The 26716-nt window shown below is 44.4% G+C and overlaps 1 protein-coding gene across 1 annotated transcript in view; it reads right to left on the reverse strand.

The window, feature by feature from the left end:
- LOC115627721 (microtubule-associated protein futsch) overlaps window positions 1-26716 on the reverse strand; it is a 78192-nt gene that overhangs the window by 1075 nt on the left and 50401 nt on the right. The window contains exons 3-6 of the mRNA XM_030523470.1: window positions 14527-14699; window positions 14237-14459; window positions 14019-14177; window positions 19-13962 (exon numbers count right to left, since the gene is read on the reverse strand). Coding sequence (XP_030379330.1) covers window positions 19-13962; window positions 14019-14177; window positions 14237-14459; window positions 14527-14699 — 14499 coding nt within the window. The remainder of the gene's footprint in view (window positions 1-18; window positions 13963-14018; window positions 14178-14236; window positions 14460-14526; window positions 14700-26716) is intronic.

A 26716-nucleotide genomic window follows, 5' to 3' on the forward strand; every position in this document is an offset into this window, starting at 1 on the left:
TCAGTTAATATCTCTTACCCAATTCCTTATCCTCCCAGGTCTGTTTGGCCTCAAGCAAGGCGTCGTAGACCTGACGACTGGGCTCAGTGCCCGAGAAGACGTAATAGCGTGCACGCACGCGCTTGAAGAACTCAACATGCGAGTAGTAGGAGTTGCCATTGTGCGGTACGTAGGTCAGATCGACATAGACCGGGGCCGGCTTCTTGGCCTTGCTGGGCGATTCGGAGCGCCTGCGCAAGTTTTTCTCGTTGTTGAGACGCGTCTTGGTTGCCACCAATCGGCGTTCCTTCTTCGGTGTGGTGCGTATGTCACCACCCTCGACGGGAAGTGGTGCCGGTGAGGGCAGTCCCAAGGGCTTGCCCCATTCCTCGAGGCGATCCTTGGGTTGTGTACCAGTGGTAAAGGCTGTGCTGCCACCGCTGGTACTGCTTGTTGTTGTAGTGGTAGTAGCGGCTATGCCCGAAGCCGCTGCCGTACCACTTTGATGCAGTGTTGTGGCTGTGGTAGACGCTTCGGCGGCAGTACTAGTGCCACCGCTCGATGGCGTCGTGGTGGTTGTGATGAAGCTCGTCAGTGCTGTCTCGGCTGTGCGCAGCTTCTGCACATCGCTTAGTGGGAAACGCTGACGTTCCGCTGTGCTGCTTACGATGTGCTCTACTTCCTCGGCCTTGGATGGTGAGTAGGAGTACTTGGCGGTCACGGAAGACATTACCTCAGCGCCACGCACTTGCACATGCTCATCAAGTGCCTTTTGGAAGTCCATGTCAGCTTCATGTAGAAATTTGTGCGCCGCATCTGTGGCTGGCTCCACCTCGGTGACGCCGCCGCTGATCACCTGGCGACTGGCCCATGTTTGGCTGGTGCTCTCGACGCTCTCCGATGACTGGCTGGCAGGCGGTGAGTCCGTGTAGGTGCCTGCATGTGTGGCAAGTATGCTGTGTGCAGAGGGCACGCCTCGAATGGGTATGGGTTCTGTGCTCGGCTTCGGCTCAAAACTGTCGGGAAGTGTGCCATAGAATGAAGTGCTCATTGGATCTGTGGCTTTGTGCGGCAATATGGTGCGCGCGGCCGAGTGCTCTTCGCTGCCATATTGTGGCGGTATATCATCTTGACTATCATCGGCATCGAAGTCCGAGCGCTTGCTGACGCCTGAGCTGGAGCGTTGTAGATCGTAGCTTGCGCCACCATGTGAAGATGCTACGCTGCGGGGGGATCCGGGAAGTTCGTCATCGCTCATGTAGGCAGCTGCCAGGCGCTCGTCCTCACTGCCTGGTGTTGATGAACGATGGTAGATGCCGCGCAGCATGGCCACCTCTTTGGGCAGCATCTGGTCGCTTTTCTCGCTCTCACTAGTCGTTCGCGTGGTGGTGACAACAACTTTGTCACAGTCCGGTTCTGAGGAGTCTGTAGTTGTGACCGTTTTTTCCTCGGTAACTATTTCCTTGCCATCCGATGAAATCACTTTAGTTACAGTGGTAATAGTTGTGGTGATAACTTTCTCGGTGCTGCCACTTAGCGCTGTAGTTTTCTCAATACCGCGCAGCTCGTGAAGCTCCGACAAGGCTTCGCCGGATGTGACAAACTCACTGAGCTGTACGGCGGAGTCGACCTCAGAAGCACCTGCATCGGCCACTGTGCTGGTACGTTCGTGTGAGCTTAGTTCAATGCCCGAGGACACTGATTTCAGTTCGTCTTTGGTGACGCGGGGGAATGGCGATGTGGGCTTGGGCGATGACTCTGGCGTCTCCGTGTGCGACTCACGTCCTAACGGTGTTGGTATGGATTGACTTTCAGATGTTAATGCACCAGGACTAGACTTACCGCTTATGTCTTTGGGCGAAAGTGGCCCTGATATTGAAGCAATGCTGGCTGCACTGGACTCACTCTTTGCTGCGGTCGCTGCTGCAGCCGCCGAAGTGGATGTTGCAGTTGCAGTTGATGTCTTAACGCTTGGACTAACCGGAGCTGTGGGTGGCGTCTTGCGATCTGTGGTATCGCTCTCTTCCGTTTGTGTTAGTGTAATGGACTCAATTTTAGTTTTGCTTTCTTCCGTTTTTGAGATTAGGTTGCTAGATGTCGCTGTGGTTGAAGTAAGTGTGGTTTTGGATTCCTCCACATGCTCGGTTTCTTCTTCCTCTAGAGTGGCAATAGTTTCAGCTTCCTCAGATGGTTTGTAGATACTTGTCATCATGATTGTTGCAATAGATTTGGAGCGACCTTCCTTGAGGCTAATGCGGTCCTCTTCATCAGCTTCATCGTCTTCAGGATCGCTATGTGTCTGACGGCTCTCAGACGTGTGACTTAAAACCGATTCACGCCGAGATTCATCTGTACCCACAAATAGTGTCTTTTGAGATGACGTAACACTGGACACTTTCTTTAAACTCTCCTCTGCTGTTTTGGTGGCCTCAACGCTAAAAGTTTCCTTGGCAGAAACAATTTTCTCTGTTGCCAGAAATTCTGCAACCGTTTCTTTCAGGCTTTCTTTGCCATCCTCAGTGGTGGTGCTGGTAACGGTTTCTGATACAGACTTGCTTGCTGTTTGACTGGCAGGTTTCTGGGAATGCTGTAATGTTGTCTGAATTTCACTAACAATAGACTCAGAAGAGCATTCCTCAGATTGTATAAGTAGTTCTTCCACTTGTGAAGCAGTAGTCTTTTCGATTACTTTACTTTCCTCTTTATTAATTGTTGTTGTTGATTTTGTAGCATCTTTATCAGCTACTAGACTGGAGAGGGACTCGCGTCTCGAACCATCCTCAGCCTTAAGGCTACTGCTTAGTGATTCGCTGATTGACTCTTCCTTTAAGTGTGTTTGGCTCACGATGGACTTGGAAACTGTTGCTGTTTGGGATTTTTCTTCTTTTTTGCTTTCTGTCACTGATTTAGTAATTAATTCGTGTTGGAACTCACTTGAAGAGGGGCCCGAATCATCTTTGCCAGAGATTTGGGACTCTTTGGAAGCCTCAGTTGTTGATATCGGAATGCCTACATCTTTACCGCTGGTAACTGATCCTGGGCGAGAGGTATCCTTTGAAGATTCTGGAGTTGGTGATTTTGTATCTGAAGGTGCATCCTTTGCACTGATATGAATGGCAGTTGACTCGGTATGTTTTAGCGTTGTAGGGGATTTTCCGTCCTTTTCCCCTTCATCGTCTTTAGCACTTTTGTGGCTGGCAACAGACGCCGGTCGCGATGTCTCTTTGGATGATATACCAGGTTTCTCCTCTTCGTTTATGCTTATATGACTTGCTGCTGACTCTAGTCTAGATAGAACTGTGTCCTTAGTGCTTATGTGACTGGCTGCTGATTCTGGGCGTGAAGAATCCTTGCTTGTTTCAGCTTTTGATATTTCCCCGCGCAATTGTGCTTTTTCGGACTCTTCTATTTTGTCTTTCTCTTCAATTGATATAGGGCCTGATTTTTGGTCAGGAGATGACTTTTCAGATTCAATATCTACCTTTATCACTTTTATGTCTAAGCCGGTTTCTTTCGTTGGTGTACTTTTTTCAGATATTATTTCTGGAGTACTTGTTGGGGTGTGTTGGGCAACAATTTTATCTGAAGTTTCAGAGCCATCTACTTCAACTGTAGTTGTTTTCAGTTTTTCCTCTAATTGTTTTTCGTCGAAGTCTGGTATAATTTCAGTGATATCTTTTTCCGACTTTAATACTTTTGCAACATCAGCAACAATCTTGAACACTTCCTCTTCACGAGGTGACAGCGGGCGCACGGGCTGATCAGATAAGATAGAAGGCTTTTCAGTTGGTGGAGAGAATCTGTGCTCTTCGTCTTCTTCTTTAATATCATGAAGAATGGGCTCATCACGCTCACAAATCGTTACTGTAAATTCTGGTGAGCCAACGGTTGTTATATGTGTTTCGCGAAGCTCAGAAAATCCACTTAACTCTAAAGAGCTTTTAGCATTGGCATCATCCACAGTCTCGCTTATACTTTCAGTAACTACCTTTGTTGCTTCGGAAACATCTTTTAATAATGCCTCAGACGTAGAAATTACTTTATCCACAATTTGTTCTTTAGTTTCTTGCAGCTTTGTTTCAACTATTTTTTTCACTTCGGTAATTGTTGAAGACGTCTCCGAAATGTTGGTATCAATTAGGGATTCGAGTTTTGTTATTTGTGTTGAGCTTTCTTTGCTCACTTCTTTTATTAATGTTTCCGACGCTTTCGATATTTTTTCATCAACTACTTTCTTTTGTACTGTATCAGTCATCTTTGATATCTTTTCTTCACAAACTGATGTGACAGCATCAGATTTCGATGAAACTTCTTCAATCAAGGATTGTGTTAAGTCCTTTGATTTTTTTGTCAAGCTGTCGACAACTGAAGAAACTTCATCTTTGGTTTCTTGAAGATCAAGAAGGTTGGTGAGACCGGCAGTAATAGATGTACTTTCTTTAGAAATGATATGTTCATGATCTCCTTCACTTGCTTTAAAGAGTTCAAATGCATCATCCACTGGGCTTGATGCTGTTTCCGTTGCAGAAGTCTTTGAAAGTTCAGCAGGCTTTATGGACGTGGTTGGCTGAGAGAAGGCCATTGCTTTGGAAAAGTCACCTTCTGCAACATCTACAGGGCTTGACAACGTTGGCAGTTTTCCTTTTATTTCTCCAGATTCTAAGTTTAAGGATAAATTGGCTTTTTGGATAAAATCTTCAACAAATGCCGGCGCTTCTTCTATCGGTGTCGAAGCAGTTTCACCTAAAACTCGGACCGTTTCTTGACATTGCACTGTTTTTTCACCTTCAGAGACTGAAGCTCGGTGGGACTCATCTTTTATGCTTTCGGCAACTGATTCTGGGCGGGATGTTTCTTTTGATGCAATCGGGGATTTCTCATCCTTTAAGCTTTCAGGCTTCAAAATTTCCGTCACAGACTCACGACCAGAAGATTTCCCTGACTCATCATCAACTTTTTCACTTTCTTTCTTTACACTCTCAGTCACTGATTCCGGTCTGGAGGTTTCCTTGGACGGGCCTAATGATTTATCATCTGTAACGCCATCTAGTTTAACATTTTCAGCGGTAGACTCACGTCGCGAAACATCTTTCGATTTGTCATCAGTCTTTTCGGTTTCATTTTTGACACTTCCGGCTACAGATTCCCGTCGAGAGGCTTCTTCGGATCTTTCTGGCGACTTATCATCTTTAATGCTATCGGGCTTAACACTTTCGGCTACACCCTCAGGTCGAGATGGTTCCTTGGATTTATCATCTGGTATTCCTATCACATCCTTCAAACTTTCGGCAACTGATTCAGGTCGTGACGCGTCCTTTGATGAGGTCTCTTGTTTTTCGTCTTTATCCTCCTCAGACTTAACGATCTCAGTTATAGACTCAGGTTGGGAAGCCTCCTTGGATTTATCATGAGGCCTTTGGTCCTCCTCTTTGACACTTTCGGTTGCAGATTCTGGTCGAGATACTTCTTTGGATGGAACTGGGGACTTTTCATCCTTGGCGATATCAGGCTTAACACTTTCTGCCACTGAATCCCGACGAGACGTTTCCTTTGACTTATCATCAGCCTTTTCTGTCTCGTCCTTCATGCTTTCTGACACCGATTCTGGTCTAGATGATTCTTTTGAGGGAGCTGTCGCCTTTTCATCCTTGGCGCCTTCAGGTTTGACGCCTTCGACCACAGATTCTCGACGGGAAGTAGCGACGGATTTATCGCCAGGCTCTTCTTTCTCGTCCTTTACACTTTCGGCTACAGATTCCGGTCTAGATGGTTCTCTTGATGGGGCTGCGGACTTTTCATCCTTTACGCTTTCAGGTTTCACACTTTCGGCTATCGATTCACGACGTGAAGTTTCCTTTGACTTCTCGTCGGGTTTTACTGTGTCATCTTTGAAACTTTCGACAACAGATTCTGGCCGGGATGCTTCTTTCGATGGAGCTGCGGATTTCTCATCCTCAATGCTTTCAGGCTTTTCCAGTCCGATTGCTGACTCTGGTCGTGATACTTCTTTGGATGGAACTGGAGACTTCTCATCCTTAACGCTATCAGGTTTAACACTTTCGGCTACTGAATCACGACGAGACGTTTCCTTTGACTTATCATCAGCCTTTTCTGTCTCGTCCTTCACGCTTTCTGACACTGATTCTGGTCTAGATGATTCTTTTGAGGGAGCTGTCGCCTTTTCATCCTTGACGCTTTCAGGTTTGACGCCTTCGGCCAAAGATTCTCGACGCGAAGTAGCATCGGATTTTTCGCCAGCCACTTCTTTCTCGTCCTTTACACTTTCAGCTACAGATTCCGGTCTGGATGGTTCTTTTGATGGGGCTGCGGACTTTTCACCCTTTGCGCTTTCAGGTTTCACACTATCTGTTACCGATTCACGACGCGAATCTTCCTTAGACCTATCATCATGTTTGTGTACCTCATCTTTGACACTACCGGCTGCAGATTCTGGCCGGGATGCTTCTTTTGATGGAGCTGCGGACTTCTCATCCTTAATGCTATCAGGCATAATACTTTCAGCCACTGAATCACGACGGGAAGTTTCTTTTGACTTTTCGTCAGTTTTTTCTGCCTCATCCTTCACACTTTCGGCAACGGATTCTGGTCGTGATGCTTCTTTCGAAGGAGGTGTGGACTTCTCTTCCTTGTGCGTTTCAGGCTTTTCAATTCCACGTGCAGACGGTGGTCGAGAAGTTTCTCCAGGCCTTTCTTGTTCCCCCTTCGCACTCTCAGATACAGATTCAGGTCTGGATAAGTCTTCGGATGGAATTGTGGTCTTCGCATCTTTAATGCTGTCAGGCTGTACACTTTCGACTTTGGATTCACGTCGGGAAGGTACAATTGACTTATCGTCAGCTTTAATTGGTTCATCCTTCAAGCTCTCGGCTACTGATTCTGGCCGCGATGATTCTTTGGATGGAGCTGCGGACTTTTCATCCTTTACACTTTCATGTTTCACACTTTCGGCTACCGAATCACGACGTGAAGGCTCCTTTGACTTTTCATCATCTTGTTTTGGCTCATCCTTCAGGCTCTCAGCTACTGACTCTGGTCTGGATGGTTCTTTCGATTGAGCTGCGGGCTTGTCATCTTTAATGCTTTCGCGCTTTTCAATTCCGACTGCAGACTCTGATCGGGAATCTGGTTTAGACTTATCATCAGGTTTTTCTGCTTCATCTTTGACACTACCGGCTTCAGATTCTGGTCGTGATACTTCTTTGGATAGAACCGGAGACTTTTCATCCTTAACGCTATCAGGCTTAACACTTTCGGCCACTGAATCACGCCGGGAAGGTTCCTGTGACTTTTGGTCTGCCTTTTCTGTCTCATCCTTCACACTTTCGGCAACGGATTCCGGTCGCGATGCTTCTTTGGATGGAGGTGCGGACTTTTCATCCTTTACAACTAAAGGTTTGACGCCTTCGACCACAGATTCTCGACGGGAAGTAGCGACGGATTTATCGCCAGGCTCTTCTTTCTCGTCCTTTACACTTTCGGCTACAGATTCCGGTCTGGATGATTCTTTTGATGGAGCTGCGGACTTTTCATCCTTTACACTTTCAGGTTTCACGCTTTCGGCTACTGACTCACGACGTGATGGTTCCTTTGACTTCTCATAGAGTTTTTCTGATTCGTCTTTCACACTCTCGACAACAGATTCTGGTCGGGAAGCTTCCTTTGATAGACCTGGTGACTTCTCATCTTTAAGGCTTGCTGGGTGGACACTTTCAGCCAGGGACTCACGACGCGAATCTTCCTTGGACTTATCATCAGGCTTTTGTGCCTCATCTTTGACACTACCAGCTGCAGATTCTGGTCGTGATACTTCTTTGGATGGAACTGGAGACTTCTCATCTTTAACGCTATCAGACTTAACACTTTCAGCCACTGAATCACACCGAGACGCTGCCTTTGCCTTTTCGTCAGCCTTTTCTGTCTCATTCTTCACACTTTCGGCAACGGATTCTGGTCGTGATGCTTCTTTGGATGGAGGTGCGGACTTTTCACCCTTGACGCTGTCGGGTTTTTCAATTTCGGTCACAGGCTCTGGTCTAGAAGCTTCCTTGCTTTTAACTTCAACCTTTTCTGCCTCATCTTCTACACTACCGGCGGCAGATTCTGGTCGTGATACTTCTTTGGATGGAACTGGAGACTTCTCATCCTTAACGCTATCAGGCTTAACACTTTCAGCCACTGAATCACGCCGAGACGCTGCCTTTGACTTTTCGTCAGTCTTTTCTGTCTCATCCTTTACACTTTCGGCAACGGATTCTGGTCGTGATGCTTCTTTGGATGGAGGTGCGGACTTTTCATCCTTGACGCTGTCTAGTTTTTCAATTCCGGCCGCAGACTCTGGCCGAGAAGCATCCTTACTTTTAACTTCAACCTTTTCTGCCTCATCTGTTGCACTACCAACGGCAGATTCTGGACGTGATACTTCTTTGGATGGAATTGGAGACTTCTCATCCTTAACGCTATCAAGCTTAACACTGTCCGCGACTGAACCACGCCGGGAAGGTTCCTGTGACTTTTGGTCTGCCTTTTCTGTCTCATCCTTCACGCTTGCGGCAACCGATTCTGGTCGCGATGCTTCTTTTGAGGGAGCTGTCGCTTTTTCATCCTTTACACCTAAAGTTTTGACACCTTCAGCTACAGATTCTCGACGGGAAGTGGCGACAGACTTATCGCCAGGCTCTTCTTTCTCGTCCTTTACGCTTTCGGCTACAGATTCCGGTCTGGATGGTTCTTTTGAAGGAGCTGCGGACTTTTCATCCTTTACACTTTCAGGTTTCACGCTTTCGGCTACTGACTCACGACGTGATGGTTCCTTTGACTTCTCGTCGAGTTTTTCTGATTCGTCTTTCACACTCTCGACAACAGATTCTGGTCGGGAAGCTTCCTTTGAAAGAACTGGTGACTTCTCATCTTTAAGGCTTGCTGGGTGAACACTTTCAGCCAGGGACTCACGACGCGAATCTTCCTTGGGCTTATCATCAGGCTTTTGTGCCTCATCTTTGACACTACCAGCTGCAGATTCTGGTCGTGATACTTCTTTGGATGGAACTGGAGACTTCTCATCCTTAACGCTATCAGGCTTAACACTTTCAGCCACTGAATCACGCCGAGACGCTGCCTTTGCCTTTTCGTCAGCCTTTTCTGTCTCATCCTTCACACTTTCGGCAACGGATTCTGGTCGTGATGCTTCTTTGGATGGAGGTGCGGACTTTTCATCCTTGACGCTGTCCACTTTTTCAATTCCGGCTGCAGATTCTGGGCGAGGAGCTTCCGCACTTTTAACTTCAACCTTTTCTGCCTCATCTTTGACACTACCGGCTGCAGATTCTGGTCGTGATACTTCTTTGGATGGAACTGGGGACTTTTCATCCTTAACGCTATCAGGCTTAACACTTTCGGCCACTGAATCACGACGAGACGAGTCCTTTGACTTATCGTGAACTTTTTCGGTGTCATCTTTCACACTTTCGGCAACGGATTCTGGTCGCGATGGTTCTTTAGATGGAGCTAGGGATTTTCCGTCCTTTGCACTTTCAGGCTTCACATCTTCGGCAGCGGACTCACGTCGGGAATGTTCCTTTATTAAGTCATCTGCCTTTTCTACTTCTTCCTTTATACTTTCAGCAACGGATTCTGGTCGGGATGTTTCTTTAGATACTGCTGGTGATTCCTCACCTTTAGGCTTAACGCTTTCGGCAATAGACTCACGACGGGAATCTTCTTTTAATTTTTCTTCAAGCATTTGGGCTTCATCCTTTACATTTTCGGCAACCGATTCTGGTCTTGAAGCTTCTTTGGATGGAATTGGTGACTTTTCATCTTTAATGCTATCAGGTTTAACGCTTTCGGCTACTGACTCGGGTCGGGAAGCTTCTATGGACTTATCATCAGACTGTTCTTTGTCATCCTTTGCGCTTTCAGCTACTGATTCCGGTCTGGATGGAGTTGCGGACTTTTCATCCTTTGCACTTTCAGGTTTTGCACTGTCGGCAACGGACTCACGCCTAGAAGTTTCCACAGATTTACCATCTGGTTTTTCTGTGTCATCTTTGGCGCTTCCGACGACAGATGGTGGTCGGGAAGCTTCTTTGGATTGAGATGGTGATTTTTCATCCTTAGTAACTTGTCGCTTAGCCCTAACGGCTTCTGATTCCTTATCTGCGTCATCCTTCACGCTTTCAGCAACAGATTCTGGTCGAGAGCCTTCTTTGGATTGTGCTGGTGACTTATCATCCTTAATACTTTCCGTCAAAGATGCAGCTACCTTGACATCGATAACGCTCTCAAGTTTCTCTGTTTCATCTTTTACACTTTCGGCATCGGCATCGGACTCTGGCTTTGATGTTTCTTTGGATAGAGGGGTTTTGTCTTTTATGGCTTCTGCTTGTACAGTTGATTCACGACGAGACGTCTTTTCATCAGGTTTTTCTGTTTCATCCTTTGCAATTTCGGCGGTCGGTTCTGGGCGTGATGACTCTTTTGATGGCACTGAAGCCTTGTCGTCGTCCACACTTGCAGGTTGTGCGCCTTCTACTGAAGGATGTCGGGAAGGTTCTTTCGACTGGTCCACTTTAACATCCTCAGCTTTTTCTTGCTGAACAGAATCCCTTTTGCTCTGTTGTTGAGTTACCTGCATTTCTACTTCAATTGCTTCTTCAATTGTAGCAGGACTCTCTAATGAAACTGTGTCCTCTCGATCTTTGAGCTTAGTAGGAGCTGCTGATGGCTGGGCAATATTCGCAGGCAGCTCGTCCTCTGACGTTATGTCACTGGCTTCTTTTTCGTCTGGAGTACTTGCGGATTTTTTCGGCTCTTTGCCAACTACCTCCTCTTGTTTAACTTCTGACTCTTGCACTTCAATTAATTTTACTTCTTCGGTCTCGACGGTTTGCTTCGTTTCCTGTATAGTTATAGCCACAGTTTCAATTTCATGTTCTTCAGTATGCTTCTCAGTCGAAATAAGTTTTGAAGTTACTTCTTCAGATTCTGTTGGTTTAACTGCTTCTTTTTCTTCTGCTACATCAACTTTTTGGTCTTCTTCTGAGTCGGCTCCTATTTCCCGTTTGTCTTCAGTTTCTTTTTCCTCCTTTGCGGTTTCCTCTTTCTGAGAAATGCTTTTTGGTCCGGTGTCTAAACTGTCTTTATCATATAAGCTCAGGTCAGCCTCTTCATGGACGGGCAAATCGGCAACTTCATCTGGTGTTTTGATAACGTCACGCATTAGATTCTGCTGGGCTTCAAATGTCATTTTCTTTGGCAAGACGCGTTCACCGGCTTCTAAGTCAGTGACGGCAGGTTTGGCGGTTACATCAGGTTTGGCTTCTTGTGTCACCACAACAGCTGCAGTGGTTATTTCTACGGTAGCCACTGCAACAGCTTCGACCTCCTTTGTTTCTTCTTTCACATATTTTTCTTCTATGACCAAATCTTCCTTGATTTCATCCAGAGGTATACGCTCGTCTTCGGGCAATGTGGGTGCTGTGGTAGCCCCGGACTCGATGGTTGCCGAAAATTTCTCTTCAGGAAGACTTTCTTGCAGATTAACTGGCAATGCCTCTGGTACTTCATTTGGTTCGTCCTTGGTGTCTGAGGTTTTCTTAGCACTACTGACTTTTTCCTCCGGTGTTGGAGATGAATCGTCTTCCTCTGCAGGCTTTGCTAGCAGGTCATCTGTACGGGACTTGACAATGTCTTTGGCAGCAGCTATAATTTCGTGGACTTCTGCTTTAATTTCGGTTGTCTCAGCCGATGCCAAGTCATCAACTGTTTTCGGCAATTTTTCCGGCTCGGCAACTGTTACACGTTTTCCCGCTTCAGCTGATTCGAAGCGGGCTTTACGTTCTTCAGCCTCAGCTTTGGCTATCGCTGCCTCGATTTCCTCTTCAGCGCTCTTTTTGCGCTTCTTTTCAGATTCCTGTGAGTCTCGTTGATGTTTTTGTATTTCTTCTTCCTTAGTCATGCTGCTCTCCTGTTCGATAATTGAATCTTCGGTATACTGTTCAACCTCTTCCTTTTCGATTATCAGGTACTCCTCCTCTTCATCGGCCTCCGTAGTGCTGTCCTGCTTGGCCATTTCGCGTAGTTCCGCCTTAATTTGCTGCTGGCGTTTCATTTCATCGCGACTAAAGACCGCTTCAATTTCTCTCACTACTTCTTGCTCCTCCTTAAGGTCATCTAGTTCACGCTGCTTTTCGGCATCTAGTTCCTGAGAAGCTGTTAGGTCCTGCAGTTTCTTGGCCGCTATTGCGTCATCAGCTGACGGCGTGGATACCAGGCTGGAATCTGTGGTGCCACCCTTATCCAGACGCGACTTCTTCAAATCGGCCTTTGGCTTGGCTGACTTAATGGGGCTACCCGGTGCTCGTTTTGAGGGCGAGATACCTCGAGGTCTTCTCGATATAGGTTTGCGTTGTGCGGCCTGTTGTTGACTTTGTTGTGTTTTTGTTTCACGCTTCTCAATACTACTCGTAGTCGTCGTGCGCGAAACTTCGCGACGCGTAGCCGACGTGGTGGTTGTACTTGTGTGACGCGCTGCCTGCTGCTTCGACTCCAGAACCTTGCGATTATTCGCCTCTTTCGCACTCTTCGCTGGCGTGTTACTGGGGCTGACTCGGGTACCACGCCATAACACCTTGGGTTTGGCGTCACGCGTGGCAGGTGCTCGCGATGCTGTGCTGTCCTGCTTGCCCGGAGTCGCTGTTGGTGAGCTCTTTTTATCCGCAGCTGCTTTGACAGCTTTACGATCCATTGATCTTGGTGGCTTGGTGTCAATACGAGATCGTACTACTGGTTTGACTTCGGCACGTGGCTTTTCGGCTTTGCCTTTGCCGGCCTTTGTTGGCTTGCTCACTTCTACTACTGCGGCATCAACGGAATCTTTGGCAAGTGCCACCTGCTGCTGTGGCTTTACAATCACCACTTCTACTTTTTTCTCCTCCCCAGCTTCCTTATTGTCCTGCTCACCGTTTTCAGCTATTGCAGCGACGGGCTCTGGCGCGGCTTCATCGCCGGTATCAGCAGCTAGCTCATCTGTGTCTACAGAATCGGCCTTGGCACGTACAATACTCGATTCGTCGATGACTTCACTGGCTGGCTTGGCAGGCTCTTCGCTGGTAGCAATTTCTGCGGCTGTGGCCGCTGCAGCTGCGGCAGCCGCTTCCTTGGCCTTATTGTCCTGTTGCACTGCGACAGCGGCTGTGGCCACCGGTCCGAATTTGCTGGGCCTGTAGGGTACACCCACGGGCGCCTCTATGGCTGACTTCAGCGTCTTGCGTGAGGTGGTCATGGTTTGTATGGCCGGTGCAATGGATTTGGCCGTGCAGGTTGAGTGTTTCATAAACTCTAGGTGCTTTAGTTTCTCCAAGCCTTCTTGTATTTTGTAGTCAGGCGTGCTGCCGGGGAACAGTATGCGCGTGATGGTATCTTCCGGATTGGCGGGCTGCCACACAAGCAGTGCACAAATGGAGACAAGATTTTGCAGTGGGAAGTTAAACTCCTTAGTGTCACGTGCTGTAAACAGACGTTGGTCTCCAGAGTTCCACTTTTGCAGAAAGTCTTTCACCTCCTTCGAGTCACGCGAAGGGCTTATCACATACATATCTAAGGTGCCGTGACCCACCTTGTGATACAGATTGATGGGCTCCTGATTGCGATAGCAGGACTGCGGCTTTAAATCTAACGCCTTCAAGTCATTGACCAAGCCATGACCCCGCTCAAACAAATCAACTAAGAGGGGATTTCGGTCCTTGTCTCCATCGGGGCTAGGTAGGCCACCCCTGCGATCGGGTACATTGCAAAAGAAGTGACCGATTTGAGGGTAAACGTGGGCATCACGCTTGCGTGCAACCACAGCTCCAAGTCCCTGAACGTTGCTGTTATTCAGGCGGGTCATAAGGACCGCATCCAGACGGTCTAGATGGCGGGCAAAATCCCAGAAACACGCCTTGCGATTAAATCCGCCATCAACTGTGAAGAGTTATAGCAATGATCAACCTGCTATTAGATGGGATTGATTGACTTACCCAACATGTTGAAGCCGTTGATACCGAAGAGTGCGGCATCGCCCTGACCTCCGGGAAACACATAAAGTGTGGGATGCGTAAAGCGTATGTTGCCGACAACATCCGAAGTCTCGAGCAACTCACGCAAAGATGTTGGTACCACCATAGGTGCCAAGTAGTCTGCAAAGATCAACAGTTAGAAGCCATAGTGATACGTGACCGAAGTCCCTGATACTCACCTATAAAGGCATTTATGCTCTCACTGCTCGTGTCGAGTACATCTACCGGATTGATGCGGATCTTGCATAGACGCGCAAAGCTCTTATCCGGCAATGTGTGCCACAGACCCGCATCAGCGCAATGAATGTTCATAGTGATGGTGTCTGCATAGGCCCGAATGACTCTTTGTACATCGTGCTCCTGAAATGCCTCCGAGAAGTCGGCTACAGAGAATGTGCCATCCTGCAATATGTTATTGGATAGACATCGCCATCGAGAATTGTTCAGCATTCAGGTAACGAAGGCTCACCTGTAGTATCCAGGAACCGTTACCGGTGAAGGTGTATCCTGCATGTATGATGTGCCGGTGACGCGTAAAACTGCTGAGCAGGTTGCGCATACACTGTATGAGCGTGTTGTATTGGGGATGTATGAGAACCTCTGTCACTAGATTCTCGCTAGCGTACTGTATGAGTCTTTCGCCTGAAAGAAAATGATTTAATACTTTAAGCTGAGTGGTGAAAGGATAAAGGATAAAGGCTGCCGAACGAGGGACAACATATTTGGTATGTGGACTTGGTCCTATCCATAAAGGGAACAAGTTTATTTCAAATCATATAAAGCCTCTTTTTATATAATCTTCAGTTTCCACGGCTTACTATATCATGTAGCTGCGATTGGAAGGTTAGGTTTTTTTTCAGGTGCTGTTTTTCATTTCACGGAGGCTAAGAGCACTAATGAAATGCTAATGCGCATCCAAACACGCATTGCCCTCAAAATTCAAATGGCTGCTAAAATGGTCACGCGTCTGCCAACCTCCAGCATTCCGGCATACGGAAAATGACAAACGCACCCACGCATTCACGCATCCACGCACCCACTTGACACACACGCACAAAAACTGAATTCAAACTGTGCCGCCAACTACGCGAGTATGGCATGATACTCGTATAGTGCCAGTATACGAGTAGTGTGTCTGTGCAAGAAAAAGGCCAGCTCATAAATACAATATGAGAGTTTGAGACTTGGCCACACTAATACGCATATGTGTGTGTGTGTTCCGTATACCCCTATATATTATAAAAATAACACACACACACGCGCACGTGGGTCGGGGCGACATAAACTCGAAATAAAGATTATCATTTACAAAAGCACTAGGGATGTGCCAACACACAGGCTTGCACGCATCCAAAGCCGCAACGGAAGCGTATAGAAGGAGAGAGAAAAATGGAAAAAATGGCAAAAAAGGAAAGCGCCAACAAGCAGCGACCATGTTGGGAGGGACGACTTGTGTACTCAGTGCTCGTCCAGCTGGACAGGCCTCACCGGCAGCTGCATGGACTGACAGGCCCAGCCAATAGACTGACAGTTGGGAAGCCATACGCAGAGGCCTCGGATACTTGGTATGCCTCCGCCAGTCCATCCCTCAGTCCGTTCGTCCGTTTGCTGTTCATGCCGCTGTTGCTGAAATGCCAGCGGTTCGTTACTTCCTCTACGCACATATGTATGTGATTCGCATATACATACATATGTACACATACATGTAGGTGTACGTGACGCGACTTTTTTTCCTGCTTTTGTCAACGACTATTTAGTGCAGAAAATTTGTAAATTATTTAGGTATACGGCCATAAAAACATTTAGTGCTCAGCATGGGAAAGTTGTGCGTGTACAAGTATTCCGCCTGGCATTCCACCCACGGCAGATGCTACGCTCTCTATTATAAAATTATAAAATAAATTCTTTATAAGTTGGAGCAGAATGTGACCCGAAATTTATTGAATTGACTTGTGATCGATTAAATTAGTTACATATACTATACTACTTGTGAACGTTAGCTTAGCAAGCGTTCTGCAAATAAAAATGGCCTGGGATGTAAATTATTTGCATTGCCTATTTACTTAGGGGCTTAGTGAAGGCCCTTCCCCTCTCAATATCAATACTTGTGGGCTATCAAATATTTAATTTATTATTCAATTGCTAGCTGATTATGGCTTTATGCCACTAAGCTAAACACTAGATTATACATTTAGTTTGGCTGCGCAAAAGAGACGCTATTAAGTGCAAAAAAGCGGATAAAATCAACAGCTCTGGGACTACTTATTTACACATCTTGCCTTAAATTGAAGTGAAAGGGCCCAAAGGGCAAAACATCCTCAAACAGTTGAAGCCAAATTCTGCTATAAATTTGCTCAGTTGCTAAGGAGGCTTAACGAGCAGTGGGAGGAATGTAAAGCTATGGTCAGTTCGTCATCTTTACTTTGATATGAATTCCATATCGAAATAAATAGCAATATTCTTCTAAAACCCATTTGAAAAATATGTGCGATAATTATTTGTAGTACGTCTGGCTGTAGCTTATGTTAGATCTATTTATTGCAGAATAGACAGAAGGTTAAAGGTTTAGTGTACTGATGGATGAGGGATTGGTAATAAATATTACAATTCGATAGGACAGCCTGCAGTCGACCCAATCGCACTGCCCTAGTTCTATAGAGCGTTGTCATACTTCCGTCAAGGCGTCCAGTCGAGGTCTGTGGTTGGTCTTGTGTGTTGTGTGCATATAACATTCTAAAAACTAAAGTAACCCATTTTGTAAAGGTATTCTAATCTTTCGATAAATAATTAAAGCAACTTTAGAACCCACTAAATAAAGTACATTTGTGTAAAATTAAAAATAAATTTATATATTTAAATAAAATACATTTGTGTAAAACACACATTATTTAAATATCTGCCATAATCACGTCTTGTGCTGTAAACCTCTTTCAGCATTCAAATAGTTAAAAAAAAAAACTCTTGAAAAGCATTAAAAGTAATTTCCCTTGATCTTATAATAATAATCTGACCATAAATAAGAATGTCAATTGAAGCACATTTACAAATGTTTGGGGACAAAGTTGTTCTTCCTCTAAGGCTCTTGAGCTGAAATGTAATTACAGTAAATGAAATAAATTGAAGCTCAGTGTCTTTATGTTGTGAATAATCACGAGAGATAATCTTGAAATGAAATTGAAAGTCCGGCAATTCTCATTATGGCTGCATCACTCACAATCTGACAGTTTTCAAACAATCTACACAGCCATGGGGCAGCTCTTTCCCCCACTGGCGAATGACAACGCAGAATGTTGTATCTACATACTATACGTATATGTAGCACGTAAAACGCACGTGGCAAGGTCATCCGCAAGGGCGTGCATCAAATTCGTAGCGAGCGAAATTCGTGTGCGGCCCACAAACAGGCAAAACTTAATTAAAGCATAAAAATTAAAGATTTATTAAATAATTTTCACTCGACTGCATGCCCCGTGCATGGCCATTGTGGGTGCTCCCCTCCACATCACGAACCACCCAACCACCCAACCACCCAACAGGCGACTGCCTGTCCATTTCTCGTAACTGCAGGGCAGCTGGACCTAACTCGCCCAATGTCTGACAATTTAAAGCCACTTGATTCCGTGTGCGTGCTTAATGCTCTAGCCTGGATTCAAGCGTTTGGTAATCCAAGCCACTTGAGCGTATGCCACTCGACGTTTTAGCTATTCATTAGTGCTGTGGTGCGGCTGCTGGTGTGTTGGTGTGTTGGTGTGTGGCACATAATAAAATCTTTTGCGTGGCCAACAATGTGGGGAAGAGAGAACGCAGAGAAGGCAAGTCTGGCATGTCTGGCATGTCTCGCAGTCGGACATTGGCGTTAAGCTCGCTGGTCATTAAGTTATGCAAAGCAGCCAACTGAATGCTGCAAGCTATTTTCCAGGTAGTATACTATATAGTATAAGTAAGTCGCATGTACATACAAGTATACTCGTATATATTTAATATTTATGCCCGCACGTTCAACATAATCAATGGCAATCCGACGTGCACATAAAATGCTGTCATTAGCCGAAGCGACTCCTACCAGGCCAATAACAATGCCTTTCCTTACTCACACACACATGCATACGAGTATACCTAGTAGTATGTACTAGTATTGGCCAATGGATTTAGTTGTGACCGCACGCCGTTCTATTACGTGTTCAATTTCGCTTCGAAACTACAAATGCCACTTAAGAACTTTGTTGGCGAGCGCCTACAAAGCGACAAAACTATAAAAAACGACTACGAAAAAAAAGTCCCATCCAATAGTGGAAAACAACCCAAAAACCGAAACCAAAAACCAATCCCAAACGCATATCCACACCAAAAGCTAAGCCAAAGAGCGCAGCACTTCAAAATTGAAAAAAGGAGCCGAGTGGGCAAAGTTTGAAGTCCCCCTGACACCCTTCGAATACCACAAATATAGAGACAACTACATACAGACACGGATAAAGATACTAAAAAAAAAGAGCTCCGCAGTCCAATAAATGTTGAATGCTGCGCTTCAAGAAGTGGGCGTCTCCCACTTGATAAAATAATGGCAAATGGTGCAACACAGCAGCTATGGGATACCCTATCCCATCACAAACACTATATACCTATATTTATTATTTCATTATAAGTGTGAAATGAAAGAAAGAAAAGAAACATAATTAATAAGAAATCGATTCTGATTAAATTTGAATGTACAGTTCTTTGACAACGTCTTCCATTCTTAAATCAATTGAACACATATATCAGTTCGTAGATATATCGCTCCTATTATTTCTACAGATTAAATGTTAAACGATTAATTGCTGGAAGTTACTTTTCTGAGGTGCTTTTATTGTCGTATTATTGGAATAACCAGCAATAGTTGCTCAGTTTTTTGTTTAGCTCAGAACATGGAGTTTTGGAGTTTACAGAGCACACAGTTTGTTTTTGGCTTAAAGTCAACAAATTGTTTGGTTAGTTAATGTTTTACAGATCCATTGACTTTAAATTGAATTCCCAAATCTATTATTATTGTAAGGGAACATAAGACTGTTCGAAGAACGAAGAAATGCTTTTATAAAATCTTAAAATACAAATCCAAATAATAAATGATCTAACAATAATCGAATGCTTGCATCAACAAATAATGATATTGAAATATAAATAGGTACGGAATTTCTCTAATTGGTCTAAGTCCGAGTTTAAAATAAACCCAATCCGCATTCATGCTTTGAAGGCGTTTTCATCGAATGACTATATTATTTCTGCGGGGGATAAAATAGGGCTCCAAATTGGTGTGGGAAGAGCAAAGGCTTTGTATTCAAATAGACTCTTGCTTGCGTATCTCAATGGAGTAAAAATATATTTTTATAATAAGCCCGAATACAATGGAATATTGATTGTAAGGGCGTTGATGATCCTGCATTCTTTGCCTCTCCCACTAACTGTTGCATGCTTTGTTGTGCAATTAATATACCCTTTTAAGGGGGTGGTGGGAGAGGGTGTTAAAAATGGCAGCCATTTTCAGCGGCAGCTGCACTAAAAGTTGCGCCACTGCGTCGCTTTGTGTGAAGTGCACTTTGTTGTGGTCGTTCAAAAGTTGGGGAACAGCAGCGCCACCAAGCGGGCGGTCGGCATAATTTAAATGCTGGCTTTGCGCTGATTAACTGTTAATAACCGTGCCTTAATGCCCGGGAAACAAGCGCAAAAAAGCTTAGTGAGTCTGCCCCCATGTGTGGCATTTTAAAGTTTACAAAAAAATTTGCATTACAACTGGCCCGGAAACTTTGTTTTTGGCTTCTCTTCTCTTGCTTTTTTTCTGGCGCAAAGTAATTACAACTACCGTAAGCTGGCACTGGTTTTGGGCATTCGTTGTTTTTGTTGCTGTTGTAGTTGTTGTTGTTGTTGTGGTTGTTGCTTTTGGTCAGCAGCAGCAAAAAAGTTGGCTGTCAAGCCGGCGTTCAAAATGGCGCACGTGTAGAAAGTTTGCAATGGCCTTTCCTTTATTTTTTGTACTCGTAGTACTATGTTCACTTTTCATTTTTCTTTCTTCTTTTTCGTGTGCGTGTGCGTGTGCGTGTGCGAGTGTGTGGTTGCGATGGTAAAGGACGAGCACTCTTGGGGCTTAGAAACAACAGCTGAATCAAGGCTACCTTTGACGGAGCAGAACTGAGCAGACCTGGACCCGACTCAACTCAACTCAACTCAACTGGACTGGACTGGACAAATGAGCCAAGTGATTGCATTGCTTTGCCTTGCTTCGCTTTCATCAATTCATCATCGGATTCAAGCAAAGGGGCTGATAGCACGAAATCGGTAAATACCTTTGGCATTGGTTCTGTGATCCATTGAGCTGGGAACGATATCAGCACGTGGCCATTTGTGCGCACCAAAGCATACTATTTACGGTTCTATTTTCGTTCAATGCGACAAAACGACAAGGATGTCAAATGAAAATGATTTTTGTTTGCTCGCATTAAACAGCATATTATGACACAGATAGAGGGATAATTAAATGGCATTACACAGCATTTGCAAACTTCCACTTCCCATGCTCCACCCCTTTGCGTTCATTCAGCTCGAATCAAATAAACTACTTATATATTACATTTCGTATGATTAGTATTGATTAATTTTTCAGCTGCATTCAAATTATAGTAAATGTGTTCCTTTGTACTTCGCATTCAGCTAAAACAAATTCGATTTGACAGTGCACATTTTTTTGTTCATTCAAATTGAAATAAAATAAGTGTAGTTTGGTGGAAGGTGGCACAAACCAGTGCACCCCTTAAATATATATCTAATATTTTTTCATTCAGATATGGAAGTTTGGGGAACAATATGCTCAGAATAGTTCTAGCCACCTCACAGGACGAACGAATTTTCCTAACTAATACTTAATACTAATATAATTCATGTACACAAGTAATGTTAAGGTACAAAAAGTTTTCAACATATTTCTTCATTTTTGTAGCTCAAATTAATTAAATTAATGGTATTCACTATAGGCTTTCCAGTTACCATTAATCGATTCAAATAATTCTTTTATGTATACAAATATATGTATATATATAAAAGTCAAAGTTCATTTCAATCAATATTTAAATGATGCTGTTCGGAAAATACTGCATAATTGTAATTTGGACCAATAGATTGATGACCAATTTAGTTAATTGTTTTAAGCGCATAGTTTCGTGCTTTGGCTAGAATTGCAAATTTCTATTTCTAGATGTCGTCAGACATAGAATTCAAGTTGAATAAAAATGAATATTTTGATGTTTACGACCAATTAAGTAAGTGGGTGCTGCCATATTCCATTGCCCCCCTTCCTAGTCTATGTCAACTTATGACCAGCTGTGTGAATAAAACGCCGTGGGCACAACTCATCCGAAGTGCCTCCCCTATTAAGTGCATGAGCAAGCTCAGTTGCATTTCGCATACGCTTGACCATTAATTGGCTAGCTTTTTGAATCACACATCAGTGCCACAGCGTTGACGGCGTGCGGCTTAGTGGGGCAGTTATGAACAAGCTGGTCGTTGTTCGTTGTTTGTTGTTCGGCCGGTTTTTATGCTCGAGAGACGCCCACATGCTGTTAAATATCGCATGGCGTAATTTGAAAACACTTAATGGGTGGAAGAAGAACGCCGTCATTTTTTTGTTAAATGCTTTAATTAGCATTTAAATTAATTTATATGGCATTTTGCATGAATGTCACATTAATGTTTGTCTGTGTGTGCTTTGTGTGCGTTTGTCGCATTTATCAGTGCCCAGGCACACGGGCATAGACACAGGCACAGGCTCGGGCTCAGGCTCAGGCCCACACACATCATTAATCAGGCAGTGGGGCGCATAAAAGTAGGCAACATAATGGCACAAGTCGTGGGTGTGACATGACTTTGCTTATATAAATGATCAGAATGATGAGAATAACGACGATTATGACGATGACAATGATGATGATGTATTTGTGCAATTGTCTGACGACTATGGCTGATGTAAATGGCAGATGCTGTCGTTGTGTTCAACAAAACCAATAACATGTACTAAACGTCAAAGGCGTGTGGCTGGCTGGCTGGCTGGCTGGCTGGCAACTAGCCCAGGAGTGTGCGATACCAGAGACCCTAATGTAATTAAAAGCGCGACTGTGGTCTGAGACTAAACTGACTTGCAACGTACGAGTATTTCTCTGCGTCAGCTGTTCGTGTCATGTGCCGCTGATAGGCACTGCTGATATTAATTGACAGTTGTCAGCATGTTTGATGCTTCGCACATTCCACACACACACACACACACATACATGGATTGACACCAGGGAATGCGTTCTCCCTCTTAATCTGAATGCATAGTTTTTGTTCAGTCAACGTCTTGGTTGCTTTTAAACTATGCTTTTGGGGTTATGCGGCTTGGCTCGGCTCGTTTCGTTTCGCTTCGCTGCGTTTCGATTTCAAGTCGAGCGTGTAGTTTCCTAGTCCCCTTGTATGCAAATCATGTCAATGCTTTGGGTTATGTCTGCCCGTCGACCCGTCTTCCTGTCTGCCAGTCTACCTACTATTTGCCTAACTTTTGTCTATGCCAACTACCGTTGGCGTTGTCGCTCTCGTCTCATTGTCTCTTATAAGCAGGCTGTCTCCCTTGCGCTTTCTCTATTTGAATTATGCATGAGTTGCACGCACACACACACACACACACACGCACACGCACACCCACACACTCATACACAATACGGCCTTGCGTGTGTGTGTGTGGAATTTGCCGCTCGTATTTATTTTGCATTCTTCTACAGTATACAAACGTCGCTCTATCAATTTTGCATACGGTTTATCTCAAGAATTTGTATGGCTTTAAAGGTTATATTTGTTTGCTACTTCTACATCGTTATGAGTGTTCTGAGAGCGGTAGAGCGTGCGTGTGTGTGTGTAGAGGGAGGGAGAGCGGGGGGGGGGGGCGTGAATTTGTATGCTTACAAAGGATTTTCATAGATTTAACATGGCGTGCAAAGCTCATCATAAATCGCAGTTTAATGTTGCGCTTGAGGAGCTCTATATAGATTATGACGAGTAACAAGTAGCTCGAATAAGTAGAACGGCACACTGCAGGGCAGATCTACACAAGTGCCGAGTAGGCAGCAACGAGTGGATCGAATTGAGAAAAAATTCCTTCTTTTGGCTTTTCGTTAAACTAGGATTCCAATCTTCGTTTGCCGCCTTGCTCAAGCAGACTTCTTCTTCTTTCTTCATTGGCTAATCGGAGGACTGTCTTCGGTGCTATATTTATCCACAAACTAATTGTCGGTAATGTTGACTCTCCTTTTCTTCTAGTTCCTCTTTTTCTCAGGTCCTTTATTAATATTCAAGAATACGGAAGAAAGTGCAATAACCAAGTCTGTTAAGAAGCACATCTATAGTCAACGGACTCTAAATACCGTGTGACATAAGCTCTTCATTTGTCCAGCCATTCCATTGCAGCCTTATTTGGTCGTTTGCCATCATTGTTATGTCTTTAAGCGGTTCCGTGTTATTTAACCGTTGTCAATGCGTCGGGGGTCCGGGCTTCTTCTCTGCACCAACTCACAACCCAAACTTGCTTGAACTTTGTTAATTCCCACAACAAAACTTAAGCAAAGTGCATCAAATTAAAATTTTAAGCCACACAATAGCGTCGGGCAGAACTTTTTGAGGGATAATGACACAGCAACGCTGCTGATGAAAAGTAAACCATAAAAATTAAATGCTCTGCTTGTTAACACATTTTTGTAATTGCACAAAGTTGGAAGGCCCCATGACAGGAAGAGAGGATGGTGGGGTGTGGTGGGGTGGTGACTGGCTATCAACAACTGAGGTTAAGATTGCATGACAATGACGACAAAGCCTCTATACAAAAATTAAAAAGAAGAGCCGAGAACTTAGCTGGCAGACGACTGACACGGCCAACAAAGCGGCGACCAGTTCGGCCAGGAAGTGCAGGGCACCTGTCGCGCCTCAGGCTCGTGCCAAGCTTTTTATTGACTTGACAGCAGCAGTTCGGCCTATGCCTACGACTAGGGCCCAAACAACTTCTCGACTGCACCCTGGCCATTGTCAAATTAGAGTCACGGGCGTGCTAAAATGCTGCCGAGCATCGAGTGCCAAGTGCTGCCAGAAATCCTCGACGGAGGACACACACAAAGCCTCAACTGGGGCGTGCGCATTTCAATTGCATTTCAACTGCTTTGCATTTTCCATTCATCGTGCACCGTTCAGCACTCACCACTCACAGCTCACCGTTTACTATTCTCTATTTGGTATTTTCTATTTGCTATTTGCCAGGACTTAAGCGTGGGTGTGGGTGTGTGTGTGTGTGTGTACGTGTGGTGCTTGTTTGGCCTTCACAAAAACTTATGAAGTATTGCATAAGAATTCTGCATATTTTGCATCATTATTGAGCTTTTGTGCGTGCCAGTCGTGCACTTTGGTCTACCACTTCAGTGTTTGTTCAAGAGGTTGTTGTTGCTGCTGTGACAGTGTGTGTGTGTGTAATGGCACCCGCAAGTAAATAGTAGAAAGTCGCTATCAGTTTGCCGGACAATGGACAAAGGAGGCATTGGGCGCAGGTGTTTGCATTATGCATGCTCCAAGGACAACCAGGTAGAGGACAGGAAGGACTTTTCGCGATATACTTGTACTTGCAAATGTAAATACACACAGCTACATACATACATACATAGGTACGACTAAGAATGCCAGTGCATGTGCTCCTATAAGTATGCTATAGATTTCTGTTTGACAATATGATGGCAGTAGGTGAGTAATGCTTGCTGTTATACATATCTAGGTTATATTTATATTTTTTTCACACCAACACAAATGAAATAATAGTAATAGAGCAAAGGAATAAATAGGAAGACATTAGCTCCTACATATGAGTAAAACAAGTAGGCAATAAAATACATAACTTGGAAAACAACCAAACATGAATATAATATGGTAGTTATTAACTAATATTTCAAATCTTTTTATAGAGCAACATAACTGCCACTACTCTACCGTAGTTCTACTGTAATGGTCTACTTATTATAATGGTTTTGTTAGAGCAATTCTTTTGGATCTCAGGCTGCAGACTGCCTCTACCAATTTTGCGAATGAAGTGCGCGTTAAAGTCCATTAAAAGTCCATTAAGCTCTCAAACGAAAAAAAGAAAAGATGCCTTTAACTCATGTTGTATGAACCGTTGAAGTCTGCTTCAGATATTTGGGGATTTGGATGTTAAGCCACCAAGTTCAATTTCGACGACAACTTATGCAACATTTTCAGAGTGATAACAAATCCGGAGGAGCGGTGCTAGAAAATGTGCCCATCAGAAAAATGCAACCACTCGAATGCATTTCCACAACCTTTCAGGCTAATCCACAAAGACAACAATCAGACAATCTGGCTGGCTGGCTGGCTGGCTGGCAACTTACACCAACACTTGCTCATTGCCTGCCATTGCTGTTGCTGTTCTTGTTGTTGTTGTTGCTGCTATATGCGAGAGCTCTGCCTCGCCCAATGAAAATTGCCGCGGCTTTTGCGCCCGGATTTATTACAAAAGCCAACAGCGAACAGAGAATAGAACTGCACCGAACCGAACTCAACTGAACAGATAACTGAGCCGAGTCGGGCTGAGCTGAGCTGAACTAAAGGGTGAAGGGTAGAGAGCAGAGGGTAGAATGAAGAAGCATTTCGAGCGTTGGGCTTTGTGTTTTCAATTGCAGTTGCTGTTGTTGTTGTTGTTGTTCTTGTTGTAGTGTAGTGCTCTCGTGTTCAAAGACAATTGTCATAATCTGTTAGCATAACATTTGCAATTTGCTGCTCGTGTCGCTTTTGTTGAAGTTGCCTTTCAATTTGCAGCTCATTAGCAGCCGATTTATGATACACATCATCAACAGTCTACGATGTCTGACCAAAATAGTATTTCAGTTTAAATTTCTATGCCAACCAACTGCCTGAATGAGGTTTCATATTATTTATACGATTTGTATTGCATTGCATTGCTTGTATGGCAGTTCTTCGATTGAAATCAAAAATCATTGTTAATCGATCGTTTCTATGGCAGCTATGTAGTCTACTAAACTAGTCCAATACTATTCAAATTAATATGCCTACTAACTTATTTGAGAACTACCCTTTCTAGCAAATCTTGCAAATCTTGTTATGCAGTCTGGTTCCCATATCTTTAGAAATTAGATTGCTTTTGATACAAAAACTACCTTTAAATCGGATCAGTTGCATGATCTATATCCGTCTATATCCGTCAATTAGAAGTCACGGCATATAGTTTCAATGCGATAGCTCCATAACTGTGGAAGGACTAATGATTGAAATGGACGGGTGGGCAGACACATCAAAGACGCCTTCTTTTTTATTTTTATTAAAGGGTATAAATATGGATGACAATTGGATGGGGATAAACATTGACTTGGGGGGAAAAATACTCGGACCTATGGTTTCGCAATTGTTGACCAATTTATTCGACAATGCTCTTGCTTGCTTTATCATTTTAATGAAGAAGTCTGTAATATCGCATCACAGCACTTGCCAGCTGCACAGCATTCTCCAAATTAGTTGTTTCCTCCTTTTCTCATTTTGTTTTCTCTGCGCCGCACATTCACTGAACAATTTCGTTTCCTTCCTATACTTTGTGTTGATGA

Source organism: Scaptodrosophila lebanonensis, unplaced genomic scaffold, assembly GCF_003285725.1.
Source record: "Scaptodrosophila lebanonensis strain 11010-0011.00,11010-0021.00 unplaced genomic scaffold, SlebRS2 tig00000098-arrow-pilon, whole genome shotgun sequence".
NCBI classification, from domain to species: domain Eukaryota; kingdom Metazoa; phylum Arthropoda; class Insecta; order Diptera; family Drosophilidae; genus Scaptodrosophila; species Scaptodrosophila lebanonensis.